This window comes from Heterodontus francisci, chromosome 16, assembly GCF_036365525.1.
Source record: "Heterodontus francisci isolate sHetFra1 chromosome 16, sHetFra1.hap1, whole genome shotgun sequence".
NCBI classification, from domain to species: Eukaryota; Metazoa; Chordata; class Chondrichthyes; order Heterodontiformes; family Heterodontidae; genus Heterodontus; species Heterodontus francisci.
In genome coordinates, this window is record NC_090386.1 from 21,012,250 (window position 1) to 21,030,201 (window position 17,952).

The 17,952-nt window shown below is 46.8% G+C and overlaps 1 protein-coding gene across 3 annotated transcripts in view; it reads left to right on the forward strand.

Moving 5' to 3' along the window:
- The window catches only part of pltp (phospholipid transfer protein), a 698,920-nt gene extending 696,268 nt beyond the window's left edge, over positions 1–2,652 (forward strand). For all 3 annotated transcript variants that reach the window (XM_068048032.1, XM_068048031.1, XM_068048033.1), the window contains exon 16: positions 874–2,652. In XM_068048032.1, the coding sequence (XP_067904133.1) occupies positions 874–960 (87 nt within the window). In that variant the 3' untranslated portion in view covers positions 961–2,652. The remainder of the gene's footprint in view (positions 1–873) is intronic.
- Positions 2,653–17,952: the final 15,300 nt, after the last annotated feature.

Below are 17,952 nucleotides of genomic sequence, written 5' to 3' on the forward strand. Positions count from 1 at the left end.
CTACAGACATGGGGTGGGACTGACATCGGGGGAGGGGATCAGACTGGGCTGGTTTACAGCTAGCTCAGTTGACTGGGGTGGGGCAAAGCACTCCTGCTCCTCCTGGCCCACAAGATGGGCTGGAAAAGCACTTGCCTCTTCCATCTAACTGTCCTCAACCTCCCTTCAGCTGCCGTGTCCCCGCAACCCAGGAAATCTGACATTAAATTTAAAACAGAGCTATTGGGCTGGAGTATTTCAGCTATGAAGAGGATCTTAAAGGCTAGGATTGTTTTCCTTAGAGCAGAGAAGGATGAGGGGGGACATGATTGAGGTATACAAAATTATGAGGGGCTTTGATATGTTAGATAGGAAGAAACTTTTTCCCTTAGCAGAGGGTTCAATAACCAGGGGGCATAGATTTAAGGTAAGGGGCAGGCGGTTTAGAGGGGATTTGAGGGAAAAAAAATTCACTCATAGGGTGGTTGGAATCTGGAACACACTGTCTGAAGTGGTGTTAGAGGCAGGAACCCTCAACATTTAAGAAGTATTTAGATGAGCACTTGAAATGCCATAGCATACAAGGCTAGTGGCCAGGTGCTGGAAAATGGGACTAGAATAGTTAGGTGCTTGATGGCCGGCACAGACATGATGGGCCGAAGGGCCTGTTTCTGTGCTGTATAACTCTGACACTATGACTCTAAAATGTGAGGTACACAGCCTCATTATAATACTTAAATTCCTAACCTCCCTCTGAAGAATTGGTTAGTTACCCACTCCACCACCTGCCTTCATTAAAACTGGAACTGGGTGAGTTGGGATCGAGTTTTTGATAAACTTTTTTAACCTTGCTAAAGTTTTATATGTAGACTAATTGTTCTTTGCAATTCCCAGGGTTTTCTGACAATTGGAGCAGATTTACATTTTTACAAAGGCCTGAGGGAGGTTATTATGAATAAGCAGCCACTCTCTCCAAACTAGGAGCCACACTGTGAAGATTGGAGAACTCCACAGACAGTATGAAGACCTTCAGCAATGTCCTTATTACTTAATCACTATCCTTTAATTTTATTACCTAACACTGGCTATATAGATCTGCTCACTTTGTCTTAATAAGTCTTGGAGATAATTGCTCCTTACCTTGGGCAAAGTATAGAGACAAAGATTTCAAGCCTTTGTTGCACACGAGAGGAGAGATTGGTTGTGCAAGTGTAAATTTGATCATTTATTATTTTCGAGTGGAGTTTTGTAGTAATAAACCCATGGACTGTTGTCATTTAACACTGCACCACCAACTAAAGTCTTAACACTACTGCAAAACCCTGGGCATATCTTGAGGTACAGTACACACAGGGTAAAAGGTTACAATCCAAGTCCAGGTGACAGTGTAGGGTTCTTGTATATCCCCATTTCATCACCGTACAAAAGTAGTTACAGTATCCAAGTGATGTGGGTCAAGCATTGGGCTGCCCCTTTATGTGACGCGTGTAGCTCTCTGTTAAATAGATCACATGCCAATTCACATCAGTAGAACTTGCTGTGTAAATAATGAGAGACACACCCTTCATATCCCATATATGCACAATGTCTCCTTCAGTCTGCATGTTCAATGATCCACTGTCTATTCATTCAGTGACGTCCTAACCATGAGGTGTGTATGATTAGTGGAGCTGGTTCCAATTGTGTGGGCCTGAAATTCCTCTGCAAGCTCATCTGCCTCTGCATTATGAATCTAGCCCCTGAAATTCCACAGGGAATTCCAGTCTCCAGCCATAACCCCAGGAATCAGGAAAAGCCACTCTTCTGCATAAATTCAGGGCCGTACTTAACAACTTATTACATATACAAGTACATTTTGCTTTAGTCAATAAGAGGTTATAAATGACCAGAGTTTTGTTTAGATGATGGGTTGCCCCTTGTTTATCATTTGTTCTTTATTGCCCTTTTATTTATTTTGATGGTATTTTTGTGCCTTTTGGGCTTGTCGAAGTCAGGGATGTCAGACAATGGAACACTTTCCACTTTGGACACCATGTGTTGGCATCAGACACCCCCGGGTCAGCCTCTACACTGCCCCGACTGTGTGCCTCAGCCCCAACCTCAGTGACAGCTTTCATTTTCCACACCAGCCATCATCCACTCCCTCCGAGTGAGTTGCCAATTTAGTGCCAGATTAAGCACCAGAATCAGGGTTCAAACTGCTCAAGCTCATTGCATGTATGACACTAACAGCCAGCACACAGCAGAGATTTCCAACGAATTCAGGTCCCAAAGATCAAAGACCACCGAGAACCCACTTCAGCCATTACTTGACTGGGAGTATCTTGCAATTGTGTCAAACTGATGGGTTATATAGTCTATGCAATGGATACTTATAGATTGAATATTCCCTGTTCTTAATGGTACTGGTGGGTTAAATACTCCCTATGACAGCACCATACCATTAGATAATCCCTGTCATGGTGCCTGTAATGTTGCTGGATATGTTATTCTAAGCACTGGTTGTATGGAAAGCCATTCTAAGTGTATTCATTATAGTAATAACTCACGCAATGTTTCAGTGTGTGTTAATCGTACATTATGGCATTACTTACTCTTGTATATTCACACACTTGTATATTTCCACCAATTACCAACTGTATCATGTACTGTTTAATAAAGATTATGACAATGTCTTTGTAGCTGAAACCATTCCTCGCTTGGTGAGTATCAGTTTCAGTGAGCATCAGCAATCCACTCTGCCCCATCAGAAGGTGTGGAAAATTCTGTGGGAATGTTTATTTTATTCAAAAATTAAAATGGGCCTGTGGAAGTGTAAGAATCCTTGTGTGTAACTACACCACTGAAATCATGTAAACTGCTCTGAACAGAGACCCAGCACAAGACACAGTTAAACAGAAAGAAATCTTCAAATAGATGGCATCTATCTCTTAGTATTAGGCTGCAATTGGTTCTGCAAAATAAGCAAACTAGGTTTTAAACAGCTGATTATGCCACTAACACTAAGCATTTTCAATGACAGCTGTTTGAATACGAGTGAAGCTAGACTGGTGGGAGGGATCTGTTACTGTGTTATACTGTAATTGACCACTGACTGGTAGAACAGGTGGATTGGTGAACTGTTGGACTGGTGGGATGGATCTACTGGAGGACTAGCAGAACTGGTGAACTAGTGGAATAAAAGCAAAACATTGCAGGTGCCGGAAATCTGAAACAAAACCAAATAGTGCTGGAAATACTCAGCAGGTCCGGGAGCATCTGTGGAGACAGAAACAAAGCCAATGCCCCCGACCAGCGACCACCCCCCCCCCCCCCCCCCCCCCCCCCCCCATCAGAACTGAATGTGTGGTGAACTAGTGAGACTGGTAGGATAAAAGCAAAATACTGCGGATGCTGGAAATCTGAAACAAAAACAAGAAATGCTGGATTCACTCAGCAGGTCTGGCAGCATCTGTGGAAAGAGAAGCAGAGTTAACGTTTCTGGTAACGAGACTGGTAGGATGTTGGACAGGCGGACTGGTGGACTCATGGGGCTGGTGAGCTGGTGGGACTAATGAAGGGGATATATGAGGATAAAAGACAGTAGTGGGAAAAACAGACCCAATGGACCAATGCACAGGAAGGCCTGCGAAGGTGAGACGTGTGGATTGATGGTTGGGGGGTGGGGCTCAAATGGGTTCCTGGCAGCAGCAAGGACAGGTAGTCTGGGAAGAGCTAGTTTGGGACAGGTAGATTGGTCTCCAGAGAAAGAGGTGGAGGTAGATTCCCAGGCTGACTGGAAAGCTGGCTGTGATTGATGTGCGAGACAAACCAGCCTATCATTTACAATATAACAGGGTCACCACAGACAGCAGCAAAGTGGCTGGAGGAAAAGCCAGGACTGAGTATCCAGCAAGGAGAAAGAAATGGAAATAAGGTCACTTTAAATTTCTTTTCAAAAGAAGGTTAAGACAAAGAATTTCAAATGAAATGCAACCTGCTGCAATGGGTGTGGGAGGTGCAGGTATACTAGCGTGCAGTGTCACCTGTTGGTTGGAGGACTGAAAGATGAGTAAAATTTTAAATCTCATGAGCAGGCACTGCCTTGGCATTATCAGATATTACAGTCACAAGCATGACACAATTTCTGTTATCCTGATTGTAACAGTCACAAGACTTTTAATATACTTATTTTAGATAGCCCGATAGAGTTAATACTAACAGCATGGCATCAATATCCAGCTGGTGTAGTGGGTGCTGATTCTCGACACCTTCCTAAGGGAACTGGATCAGTTCCTGACTGAGGCAGTGTTCGCACCATATAGAGGGTAACACTGGGTCCATGTGAACTCCTGGACGCGTTTGAATTGCCTGAGATGGTTGGACAGGAATTTTTCACAGTATTTTTTCCTATCTCTGCAACCATCTCCAGCCCTACAACCTTCCAAGATCTCTGTGCTTCTCCAATTCTGGCCTCCTGCATATCCCCAATTTTCGTGGCTCCGCCATCGGCAGCCGTGCCTTCAGCTGCCTAGGCCCTAAGCTCTGGAATTGCCTCCCTAAACCTTTCTGCCTTGCTACCTCTGTCTCCTTTAAGACATTCATTAAAACCTATCTCATCTTCCCTAAAATCTCCTTATGTGGCTCAATGTCAAATTTTGTTTGATAATCAAAATAATTTTGTTATTAGATCTGATTGTTACTGTGTCATTCTGTAATTGACCTCTGACTGTTACTGTGTTATACTCTAATTGGTTTACTGTGATTGTTCTTGACTGTTAACTGTTTTTCTGCAATTGGTCTCTGACTGTTGCTGTGTTATACTGGAATTGGAGAACAGTCTGTTTCTCTGCTGGATTTCCACAGGTGGAGGAGCTGATTTACTGCACGTCCGTCTTGGAGCGAGTGAATGTTGAAGATGGTGAATGGGGCACCAGTCAAGTGCCTGCCTTTTCCTGGAAGGTGTCAAATTGCTTGAGTGTTGTTGGAGCTGCACCCATCCAGCTAAGTGGAGACCACTCCATCACAATCATGACTTCTGCCTTGTAGATGGTGGACAGGCTTTGGGGAGTCAGGAGGTGAGTTACTCGCCGCAAAATTCCCAGTCTCTGACCTGCTCTTGTAGCCATAGTATTTATATGGCTGGTCCAGTCAGTTTCTGGTCAATGTTAACCCCCAGGATAAAAAAAAATAGAAAATAGGAGGAGTAGGCCATTCAGCCCTTCGAGCCTGCTCTGCCATTCATTATGATCATGGCTGATCATCCAACTCAGTAACCTGTTCCCGCTTTCGCCCCATATCTTTTGATCCCTTTCACCCCAAGAGCAATATCTAACTCCTTCTTGAAAACATACAATGTTTTGGCCTCAACTGCTTTCTGCGATAGCGAATTCCACAGGTTCACCACTCTCTGGGTGAAGAAATTTCTCCTCATCTCAGTCCTGAAAGATTTACCCCGTATCCTTAGACTTTGACCCCTGCTTCTGGACTCCCCCACCATCGGGAACATCCTTCCTGCATCTACCCTGTCAAGTCCTGGTAGAATTTTATAGGTTTCTATGAGATCCCCCCCCCCCCACTCTTCTGAACTCCGGCAAATATAATCCTAACCGACTCAATCTCTCCTCATACATCAGGATGTTGATAGTGGGAGATTCAGTGATGGTAATACCATTAAATGTCAAGGGGAGGTGTTTTTTTTTTCTCTTTTTGGAGATGGTTATTGCCACTTGTGTGGCACAAATCTATCTTGCCACTTATCAGCCCAACCCTAAATCGTGTCCAGATCTTCCTGCACACCAAAACGGACTGCTTCAGAATCTGAGGAATCATGAATGGTGCTGTTGCTTTATTTCTTTTGTATTCATGAATGTAGACTGGTTGTGGTGGAGTCCTGTGTTTGTGGAGTCTGTCTCATGGTGACAACATGGAACATCTTAGTACCCAGACTGAAGACATCGAATGAACTGTATGTGAGTCTGAAGGTACGAGGCAGGATGATCAATTTTGGTCATGACAGAGCCTTGCCAGAATTAGCTCCACACTCCCAAGCCCCTTTGACACCCACAGTGAGGGGTAGCCTGTAGGCTTTGGCTACTCCTCCACCTTATGGTCCATCCCTAAATCTGGCTGCCCAGACAGCCAGAACTCTCACCTCTGCAGGCGGTGCCTTTATTTCTCAGGCCCCCTTTAAATATATATTAAATAAATTACTTTATTAAAAACAGGTAAATAAAACAAAACTCAAATTAAAATATCATTTTCGGTATCTATGGTGCACTCCAGCCCGTACGGTGCCCACCGGTCACGGAAGGCCTCAAGCGAACCAGCGGACACCGCATGCTCCTTCTCCAGGGACACCCGGGAGCGAACGTAACCTCGGAGGAAGGGCAGGCAATAGTGGGAAATAACCATCCAATGGCCCACTGCCTGGACCTGTGAATTGCCATCTTGGCCAGTCCCGGAGCAGACCAATGAGGAGAACCTCCCGACTTACCCACCTCCGCAGTCAGTGGACATGGGGCATCTTTGACGTACCCCTCTCCCAAAGCTAAGTGGAGTCATCAAGGACCCGTTTACTTTGTCCAGACACTCTGCGGCATCGTAAAGTTGGACCCAGGCCACAAATGCGACCCGTATCCAAACACACACAGAGTTCTGAAAAGATATTCATAATCCATCTTGTCAAACACCTTTCCTGATCGAGGGAGAGAAAGGCAGTCAACAGACTAGTTTTCTGGGAAAGATGGATCATGTCCCAGACCAGGTAGATGTTGTCCTGGAGAGACTGGCCCAGGACCACGTAGGACAGATCGGGGTGGATCTTGTGGGCCAGCACAGAGCCCAGGCCGACAGACATAGCCTGGGAAAAGATCTTATAATCCGTGCTGAGGGAGACCGGACGCCAGGTCTTAAGCAAGCGGAGATCACCCCTTCTCAGCAGCAAGACCACAACTGCCCTGTGCCATGAGAGGGGCATCACCCTGATCGCCAGGCTTTCCCCCAGGACCCACACAGTCGCCCCCAGGAATCCCAGAATGCCCTGAGGAACTCCATGGTCAGCCTGTCCAGTCCTGGTGATTTGCCCCTCGTGAGCTGGTGGAGGGCGCTGGTCAGCTCCACCAATGACAGCAGAGCCTACAGTCCTTCGGCACCCTCCAGCTAACCTTCAGCAGGTCCTCCCACAAAACGCTGTGCACGACCTTGCTGGACAGGTCCAGAGAGAACAGTGTGCCATAATAGGTACAGACCAAGAGGCCCAATCCCTCCAGATCCGTGATGGAGGATCCATCATCGGCCAGTAGCTCAACGAGCTGCTTATGGGTACTCTGCCATTTTTCCAGTGAGTAGAAGGGTGAGGTGCGGTCCAAACCTTCCATAATCTGGATCAGCAACCTCACATTTGTGCCTCGGGTCCTACAAGCTGCAGGTCCCTTAGCGCACCCTACTCTGTGTAAGTCTGCCAAGGGCCAGGTCTGGGACTCCAACTTGAGCACTTCCCTCGCTGGGCACCCGACCTCGATTCCTTCGCATACCCTGATAGAAGACACGGATGTGAGTCTTGCCCACATCCCACCACAGCCTCAAGGAGGGGATGCCCCCTTGCTTTCTTCTCGTCAACCCATTGTCGACGGAATGAGTCCTGGAATCGCTCGTCCTCCAGCAGCCGATTGTTAAAGTGCCAAGACGCGGACCCCACCCGTGTATGGTATGAATTCTGCCCACACCAGGTGGTGGCCTGAACATGGCACCAGCCACATGGAGGTCACCGAGACACAGGAGATGTACATCTGCAAAATGTAGAGGCAGTTGATTCATGACCCTCCTCCTCCAGACCTCCAGGTGAAGACACTGGAGTCGGGATGGAGATTCCGGACGTCCACCAAGTTGAGGCAGCTGATCAGTTTCCTCAACATCTCCACTGACGCTCGGCCACGCTGGGGACCAGAGCGATCCCTCACCTTGAGGGTACGGTTGAAATCGCCCCCTTCTTCCCCCACCCACCCCCACCCCCCCTCAAGGATGATGCACTCGCCACTATTGATGAAGCTCAAGAGAGTGGACACTTCTTTAAAGGAGCGCACTTACAATGTGCAAGGCCTGGGTGCATACACATTCACAAAGTGGAGCGGCACGCTACCCAGGCAAACGACGAGGTGGAGCGAGAAGCCTGGCACAGGCTCCTTGACCCCCAAGATCTCCAGCTGAAGGGCCAACAAGATAGCCACCCCACTAGAAATAGGGGTGAGTTGACTGCCACCCTGCCACTCCAGGAGCCAAGTGGCTTTGTCTCCCAGAACGGTGTGGGTTTCCTGCAGAAAGCTCACTGCGTATCTCCCTTCCCAGAGGATTGAGCGATTGTGCAGTCTGCAGAGACCCCTTGCTGCCGTTGATGTTGAAGCTGACTATGGATATCTTCATGTCAAATGTACCATGATCCCACCATCAACACCTTATTGTGAAGAGATTGGAATTGCTCCTCACCTTCCACTCCCCCAGCAACCCAAAGAGAAATGCATAGAATCGGCAGTGCACAACATTTTTCACGTCCGCGCCCTTGCCCCTTTTCTTGAGGGCGGCACTGACAGACCTGATGATCAGCGCCAAATTCGACCACCAGTCAAGGGCCAGATGAACTTTATTGCGACAATCCCTGCAAGCTGCGAGGAAGTCCTGGAGTTCTGCAATGGGGATGAGAAGAGACTCGGTGGGAGACAAGAGGGAGACCCCTGCCTCACTGGCTATGGATGCAATATCGTCCTCTGTGCCCCACACCGAGTCCCCATGCTCCTCCGGGTAGTCACCGCTAGAAGCTGACACCCACCACACACTGTGGGGCAGACGGCCTGGCCGCGATGGCTGGTCCCACCTCCATCATGATCTCACCCCCAGGATCGATAATGGATGAATCCTCTCTGGGTCCTTCTAGGGAAACCTGGGCTATGGGCACCAGCGGTTCAGGACACCCCTCCACCTCCTTCCGCAGGCCAGTGAATGGCCCAGGGAGACGGTTGTTCCCTGCCCCGGAAATCCAACCCAAGCCAGGACCAGAGATGGAATGAGGTGGCCATCACCCGCCCTGCCAGCACCCACAGGCCCAGCAGATGGGGCATTAAGGAAATTGTCCCGTGTTGGTACATCCCAGGTGGCAGCAACACGCTGCTGGGCGGGTTGACCCTCACAGGTCTTGCCCCCATCTAGGACACCTGACCCAGCGGCAGGCTTTGTGTGTTTTCTCCCAGTGGGTCCTCAGATTCCCCCACTGCAGGTGGGACCATTCCTCAGGAGTTGCCAAATTTACAGGGGCTTCTCTCTGCACTTGTTCCTGAGGGATAGAGGGTACCCTCCCAGGGCTCGAGACCCTGATGTTGTTGGTGGGGGGGGGGGGGGGGGGGGGGGCCCGAGGAACCACACCAGGAGATGGAGCCCCTAATTCAGCGTCCTCATCAGTGGAGGGGCATTTCCTGTTGTTCCAGGAGGGGTGCTGAGACTCCGTGTTCTCCATGGCTGTAGCTGTCTCCATCCCAACCCCTGCACCGTCCTTCAACCCTGATGTTTCAGGCCCAAGTTCAGCCATGGGCAGGTAGGCTCCCCAGAGCCAGGCTCTGGGCTGAGCTCAGGCCCAGGTTGTTTTTGTGTCCAGGGGACATGCGTTTGTTTTGCACTGTGCCTTCCTTCCACTCAGACGGGCCCCCCGTCCCATGCCAAAGGCCACCACGTTGGTGCCACCCTGGGCTGCTGGGTGGAGTTGATGGCCCAAAAGGTGGGGCAGCTCTTCCGAACATGCCCCACCCCCTTGCAGGCTTGGCACCACACCCTGTCTGAGGTCCAGAAAATATGGTCGGCTGCCCCCCTGGAACTCAACATTGAAGCGGCCCTAAGAGAACTCTTCCCACACCAGCTGCATAGACAGTTGGTGGTGGAAGGAGTGGACATGCTGGAGGCTGTTTTCCTGAGGTCCAAGTGGAACTGGGGTGATCCCTGACCTCACCTCCCCCAGATGGTGCAAGTCGGGGAGGAGGTGCTCACCGAGAATAAAGGGCAGAACATTGGATAAAAATATGTGCTGCGCAGTGGCCCCTAGGGGGTCCTCTGGCAGGAAAGTCCCGCCCACAGTAAGCCCCTTGGTCAGGGCCAGGGCCAACGCCTGCTCGGTCTTTAGGAAAAATACAGCTTTGCCATACACTTTTTCAGGCCAACAACCTCGGCCGTTGCCTATACGCAAACCTCAATTGTCATATTCAGGTGGGCATAACTCTTCACCCCATGTTTTGTTGTTAAAAGCTTGAATGGTGACAGGACCACAGGAGTGGCTGCAGCAGCTGCCGCATCATAGGAAGGCCCCACCACCAGAGAGGACTTAGCGGCCATGGGGCAGAAGAGTTGCACCCACTGATCTTTGAACCAAAGAAATTTGTAAAAATAATAAATTTGTCACTCAAATACTTTTGGTGGAGGTTATGGCAAACGGGGAGAGATTGAGACAGAGGAAGGCAAGGGAGAATCTGTCTTTGTTGGTATATATTTCACTGATCTTCCAGTTGGGAAGGGAGGGAATGTCTTCACCTGGCACAGCTGTAAGTTGCCCAGGCAAACTCCTCTTCCAATGTTGAGAGAAAAAGTCTCTGCACCCAGGCAGCACCAGCTAGGTAGTTGAGGTAAGGAGGGAGCTCCCTATTCAGTGGCATCAAACACATGAGCCCCCTATTGAGCCAAGCAACCCCAGGTCTTCTGGCCTCTTCCCCTCAAACCCCCCCCCCCTCACCCAAACAATCAATGAAAAAGACTTTGTTAAACCAAACACACAGAAGAGTTTTCAGTTCTATGCCTTACTGTTGCCTTCCTTTGTTGTCTAAATGAGTGGAAGAACCTTACTTTCAGTCTATCTCTCCCTCTTGCAGCAGTTACACAGCCTCCAGCATCAGCACACAGCCCAGAGTCAGCTCAACCTCATTGTGCACTCAGCAGTCCTCAGTCAAGCAGCAACCAATTCCATTTTTTTTCCTGGGAGCGTTTGGTGGGACAGTGTAAGAGATGGCTTTACTCTGTATCCAACCCATTCTTTACTTCCCTTTTATTTTGAAGGTGGCCTTTATACCCCAGGCCCCTTTTATTTTTCTCAAAGATGCCTTCATTCCTTAGATCCCCTTGATATGCATTTTAAATAAATTATTAAAAACAGGTAAATAAAACAAACCTCAAATTAAAATGCCATTTTCAGCATCTATGATGCGCTCTAGCCCCTGAGGTACTCACCAGTTGCAGAAGGCCTCAATGAGCTGGCAGACACCACATGCTGCTTATCCAGGGACACTTGGGCTGAAATGTAACCTCAGAAGAGGGGCAGGCAATCAGGGCCGCACCCCAGTGCCTGGACCTGTGAATTGACACCTTGGCAAGGCTCGGGAGCAGACTGACGAGGAGATCCTCTTCACAGCCCAACCCCTCCGCACCGGGTGCCCAAAGATCAGGAGTGTAGGACTGAAGTGAACCAAAACTTGAGAAGCAGCCCCTTCAATACTCAAAGAGGGGCTGCAACCTTGCATACTCCATATCAACATGGAGTTAAACATACATTTATAAATATACAAACACCTCCAGCTGAAGGCACTGGAGTTGGGATGGAGATTCCACCAGATGTCCACCAAGTCGATGGAGCTGATCAGTTCCCTCAACTTCTCCACAATGTTTGGCCATGCTGGAGACCAGTGATCCCTCACCGAGGGTACAGTTGAAATCCCCCCCGAGGATGATGCATTCACCGCTATCGAAGGAGCTCAAGAGAGAAGGCACTTCTTTAAAGAAGCCCGCTTGCAACACGCCGGGCCTGGGTATATACACATTCACAAAGTGGAGCAGCACTCCACCCAGGCAAATGGTGAGGTGGAGCAAGCAGTCTGGCACAAGCTCCTTAACCCCCAAGATCTCTAACTGAAAAGTTGGGGCCAACGAGATAGCCACTAGAAATAGGGGTGGGGTGACTCAAGTAGACCCCACCCAGCCACTCCAGGAACCAAGTGGCTTTGTCTCCCAGAAAGGCATGGGTTTCCTGCAGAAAGCTCACCGGAGACTTCCCTTCCCAGAGTACTGAGAGATTGTGAAATCTGCAGAGAGACTCCCTGCTGCCGTTGATATTGAAACTGGTTATACCTATCTTCATGTAAAAAGTACTATAATCCCTTCATCGACACATTACTGTAAGGAGGGAGCAGAATTGCTCCTCGCCTACCACTCCCCCAGCAACCCAGAAAGGAACGCATGGAATCAGCACTGCATGACCTTTCTCAACTTCTTCAAGGCAGCACGGACAGACCTGATCAACGCCAAATTCGACCATCGGTTGAGGGCCAACTGAACGTTATTGCAGCCACCCCTGCAGGCAGCAAAGTGCCGGAGTTCTGCAATAGGGATGAGAGGAGACTCAGTAGGAGGCACTAGGGAGTCCACCACCTCGCTGGTGATTGATTCAATATCGTCCTCCATACCCCACACCGAGTCTCCATCCTCCTCCGGGTAGTCACCGCTAGTGGCTGACACACCTACCACATATTGTGGGGTGATCGTACCAGCCATGCCAGTTGGTCTCACCTCTGTCACGGTCTCACCCCCAGGATCGATGGCAGAGGAGTCCTGAAAGCAGTGTTTAAGGAGTTAGGATAGAAATTAAAAAGCATGACCTCAAAAGCAGTAATCTCAGGATTACTCCCAGTGCCACGTGCAAGTGAGCATAGAAATAGGAGGATTAAGCAATTTAAAATGTGGCTGGAGAATTGGTGCAGGAGGGAGGGCATCAGATTTCTGAGGCCTTGGGATCTGTTCTGTGGTATATGGGACCTGTACAAAATGGACAGGTTGCACCTTAGCAGGACCCGGACTAACATCCTCGCAGGGAGATTTGCTAGTGCTGTTGGGGAGGGTTTAAACTAAATTGTCAGGGGGTTGGGAACCTAAGAGGGAGCTCAGATTGGAGGGAAGCAAAACTAGTAACGGGAAGTAGAGAAGTAAGCGAAATTGGAAGGCAGACGAGATGAAGGCAAACATCAAACAGGATTGGAATGAGGAATAATGTTAAGACAAAGTTAAGGACACGCAGCATTCGCAACAAGGTAGATGATTTGAAGGCACAAAAAGAAGTAAATGGGTATGATTTAATTGTCATTACAACGACTTGGCTACAGGGTGACGAGGACTGGGAACTGAATATTCAGGGATATTCGTCAATTAGGAGGGATAGGTGGAGGGGAAAAGGAGGTGGGGGAGCACTGTTAATAAAGGACGGGATGAGTACATTAGTGAGAGAATCTTAGATCGAAGGAGCAAGATGTAGAATCAGTTTGGGTGGAGCTAAGAAACAGCAAAAGGCAGAAAACATTGGTGTGAGTTGTTTATAGACCACCAAACTGTAGTGGTAATGTTGGGCACGGTATAAATCAGGAACTTAGAGCTGCATGTAGCATGGGGAATATACAAATTACAGGCGGCTTCAATTTACATACAGATTGGGTAAACCTAATTAGCACTAATGCTGTGGAGGATGAATTCCTGGAGGGTGTATAAGATGGGTTTCTGGAGCATATGGTGAAGAACCAACTAGGGATTGGGCTATTTTAGATTTAGTATTATACAATGAGAAAGGGCTAAGTAATAATCTTGCCGTAAAGGAGCCTTAGGAAATTGTGAGCACAATATGATAGAATTCTATATGAAGTTTGAAAGGGATATTGTTCATTCTGAAATGAGGGTGTTAAATCTAAACAAGGGCAATTATGAAGGTATGAGGAGCAAGTTGGCCATGGTGGATTAGAAAAATGTATTAAAATTTTGACGGTAAATAGGCAATGGCTAGTATTTAAAGAATTAATGCATGGTTTTCAAAAAACATAAGTGAGTCAGCTGTTGCTACCAAAGGAAGTTAAAGATAGTATTAGATCAAATGGGAGGCTTATAAAGTTGCCCAAAAAAAGTCATAAGCCGGAGGATTGGGAGAATTTTAGAATCCAGCAAAGGAGGACCAAGAAATTGATAAAGAAAGAATAGAATATGAAAGTAAACTAGCAAGAAATATAAATGCAGATTGTAAAAGCTTCTATAGGTATCTAAAAAGGAAAATATTAGCAAAGACAAATGTGGGTACATTACAGGCAGAGAAAGGAGAATTTATAATGGGAAATAGAGAAATGGCAGAAAAGCTAAATAATTATTTTGTGTCTGTCTTCATGGAGGTAGATACAAGAAGTTCCCTGAAATAGTTGAGATCCAAGGGTCTAGTGAGAATGAGGACCTGAAAGAAATTAGGATCAGTAAAAAGTATTGGAGAAATTAATAGGACTGAAAGCTGACAATTCCCCCAGACCCAATGATCTTCACCCTAGAGTGTTGAAAGAGATGGTTAGAAATAATGGATGAATTGGTGATGATCTTTCAAAATTCTATAAATTCTGCAATGGTGACTGCAGATTGGAAGGTTGCAAATGTAACCTCACTGTTTAAGAAAGGCAGGAGAGAGAAAACGGGGAACTACAGACCTATTAGCCTGACATCAGTAGTGGGGGAAATACTAGAATGTATTACAAAGGATGTGATTGCTGGACACTTAGAAAATATTGGTATGATTGAGCAGAGTCAACATGGATTTATGAAGGGTAAATCATGTTTGACAAACTTGTTAAGACGTTTTTGAGGATGTGGATAAAGAGATAAAGAGTGGATAAAGGGGAACCAGTGGATGTGGTATATTTGGACTTTCAGAAGGTTTTTGATAAAGTCCCACATAGGAGGTGTCATGAGAGTTCTTCTATTTCTTTAAAAAATATATGTTTTTAAGGACTCATATTTATATTTTTGGAAATGGATTCATTTGGAAGCCTGAAGAAATGCGGGACTTTGTTTTTTGCACTGGGGTCATTGAAAGGACGCTTGACTGAAAACACTTACTGGAAGAATCAAGGAATGCTAAAAACAACCAGCCTTAAGATAAATAATCAACAGGAACCTTGGACTAACTGGAGATATTTACAGAGAAGCTACATGTCAAGGTTTATGGAGGGCAAGAGGTTGACTTTCTGTTTTGGATTCATTTGTTTTCGATTCAGTTGGGGTGTGGACAGTGTTTGAAAAGCAGTTGGAGATCAGCCTGCTAAGAAAGATACCCCAGCTCCTCTTTCCTGCACCTCTGTAAGAGATCCTGAGAGGTCCAATGTGTCAGCTCCTTTTTTTCTCCTGTCTTTGAAAAAACCCTGCAAAACCAGAGTGTGATAGTGGAAACCCCTGGTGCCACATTTCTCCTGGAAAGCCTACCAGATTAATTTTTTATACCACTGGAACAAACTGCTTCTGAAAAATTCCCAGTGACCCATCACCATATACCCGGACGCCAGACCAAAAGGGACAACTGACATCCTTCCATATCTTCTCTTTTTTACTTCAAGAATTAGCATGTGCTTGGCCTAAGTATTTTTTTGTCTTTTTCTTGTAACAGACCTCGACAGAGAGAATTTCTGTATTTCTTTCAGTGTGTGTGTGGGAGTTTGTGTTTGGGGGATTATTTTTTATATTCTTTCATGGGATGTGGGCGTCGCTGGCTATTATTTATTACCCATCCCTAATTGCTCTTGAGAAGGTGGTGGTGAGCTGCCTTCTTGAACCGCTGCAGTCCATGTGAGGTAGGTACACCCACAATGCTGTTAGGAAGGGAGTTCCAGGATTTTGACCCAGTGACATTGAAGGAACAGTGATATAGTTCCAAGTCAGGATGGTGTGTGACTTGGAGGGAACTTTCATGTTTCAATCTGTGTGTTAATACTTTGCTTCATTACTGGTTAAGACTTGTTTTATAATAAACTGACAATTTTGTTATTTATTAAAGAAACCTCGTTGGTGTAGTTTATTCTGGGATAAAGAGTAGAGTCTATGATTGACTGCATCGGTAACTGGGTAAACATTTAAATATATGTTGTGACTTGTGGAGAAGTGGAACTAGAAAAGACAGTGCACTCCTCCCACCTCAGTCATAACATATAATTGGGGGCTCTGTGCGGGATAATCCAAAAGCCGACAACGCGCAATTGTGAGAGGTAGCAGGATCGTTGCCTGCATTCTCCAATGTGTTTTGGGCGGCACAGTGGCACAGTGGTTAACACCGCAGCCTCACAGCTCCAGGAACCCGGGTTCAATTCTGGGTACTGCCTGTGCGGAGTTTGCAAGTTCTCCCTGTGACCACGTTGGATTCTGTCGGGTGCTCTGGTTTCCTCCCACCGCCAAAGACTTGCAGGTGATAGGTAAATTGGCCATTGTAAATTGCCCCTAGTGTAGGTAGTTGGTAGGGAATATGGGATTACTGTAGGGTTAGTATAAATGGGTGGTTCTTGGTCGGCACAGACTCGGTGGGCCGAAGGGCCTGTTTCAGTGCTGTATCTCGAAATAAATAAATAAGTGGGGTAATAGTAATTGAAAGGAGGAAAAGGAAAAAACAAGTGTGTATTAGAGTAAAGTTTGCATTACCAGAATATCTTTGTCAGTTGCTATGACCTTTCTGGGGAGGGAGGATTTATCCCTGAGTGATTTGAGAAACTTCACCAAGGTTAGGCGAAAGGAATTGACAGAAAAGTTGGCATTGGAGTTAAAACCAGGGGCTAAGAAAAAGAGGTTAGTAAGCAAAATTAAAATGCAGGAGAATGGGGGTAATAGCATGGATTGAGGATTGGGTAATAGGCAGAAAACAGAGAGTAGGAATAAATGGGTCATTCTCAAGTTGGCAGGCTGTGATCAGGGAGGTACCGCAAGGATCAGCACTTGGGCCCCCTCTGTTCACAATCTATATCAATGATTTGGATGTAGGGGCCAAGTGTAATATTTCTAAGTGAGCAGATGACACAAAACTTGGTGAGAATGTGAGTTCTGAAGAGGATGCAAAGGTGCTTCAAGGGGATTTGGACAGGCTAAGTGAGTGGGCAAGAACATGGCAGATGGAATATAATGTAGACAGGTGTGAGGTTATCCACTTTGGTAGGAAGAACGGATGTGCAGAGTGTTTCTTAAAAGGTGAGAGATTGCAAAGTGTTGATGTCCAAAGGGACCTAGGTGTCCTTGTTCATAAGTTACTGAAAGCTAGCATACAGGTGCAGCATGCAATTAGGAAGGCAAACAGTATGTTAGCCTTTATTGCAAGACGATTTGAGTACAGGACCAAATAAGTCTTTGGTGAGGCCGCACATGGAATATTACATGCAGTTCTGGTCCCATTGCCTGAGGAAGGATATACTTGCCATCGAGGGAGTGCAGCGGAGGTTCACCAGACTGATTCCTGGGATGGTGGGATTGTCCTATGAGGAGAGATTGAGGAGACTGGGCCTTTATTCTCTGGAGTTTAGAAGAATAAGAGGTGATCTCATAGAAACTTACTAAATTCTTAAAGTGATAGACAGAAAGGATGTTTCCCTTGGCTGTGGGATCTAGAAACAGGGGACACAATCTCAGAATGAAGGGCAAGCCATTTAGGATTGAGATGAGGAGGAACTTCTTCACTCAGAGGGTGGTGAATCTTTGGAATTCTCTACCCCGGGGGTGGTGGAAGCTGAGTCACTGAGTAAGTTCAAGACAGAGATCGATAGATTTCTAGTTGCTAAAGACATCAAACGATATGGGGATAGTGCAGGAATATGGCATTGAGGTAGATGATCAGCCATGATCTAGAATGGCGGAGCAGGCTCAAAGGGCTGAATGACCTACTCCTGCTTCTCTGTTCCTATAGACATCAGGGAAAATCAAATTTATGAACATTTCAATCAACAGTAAGGAATGTTGGGAAGAGAAACATAACAATTCCCCACAGAAATTCCTTTTTGCAGGTCTCTTATTCATCTCTGCAATCTTAACGAAGCATGACTGGACTTTCATGTGATTGGCATTTGAAGTCATCCATGGGCTATGATGAATGTGACTACACACCACTGCAAGCAGTGTTATGTTATGACTGGAGAAAACAAAAGTAAGGCA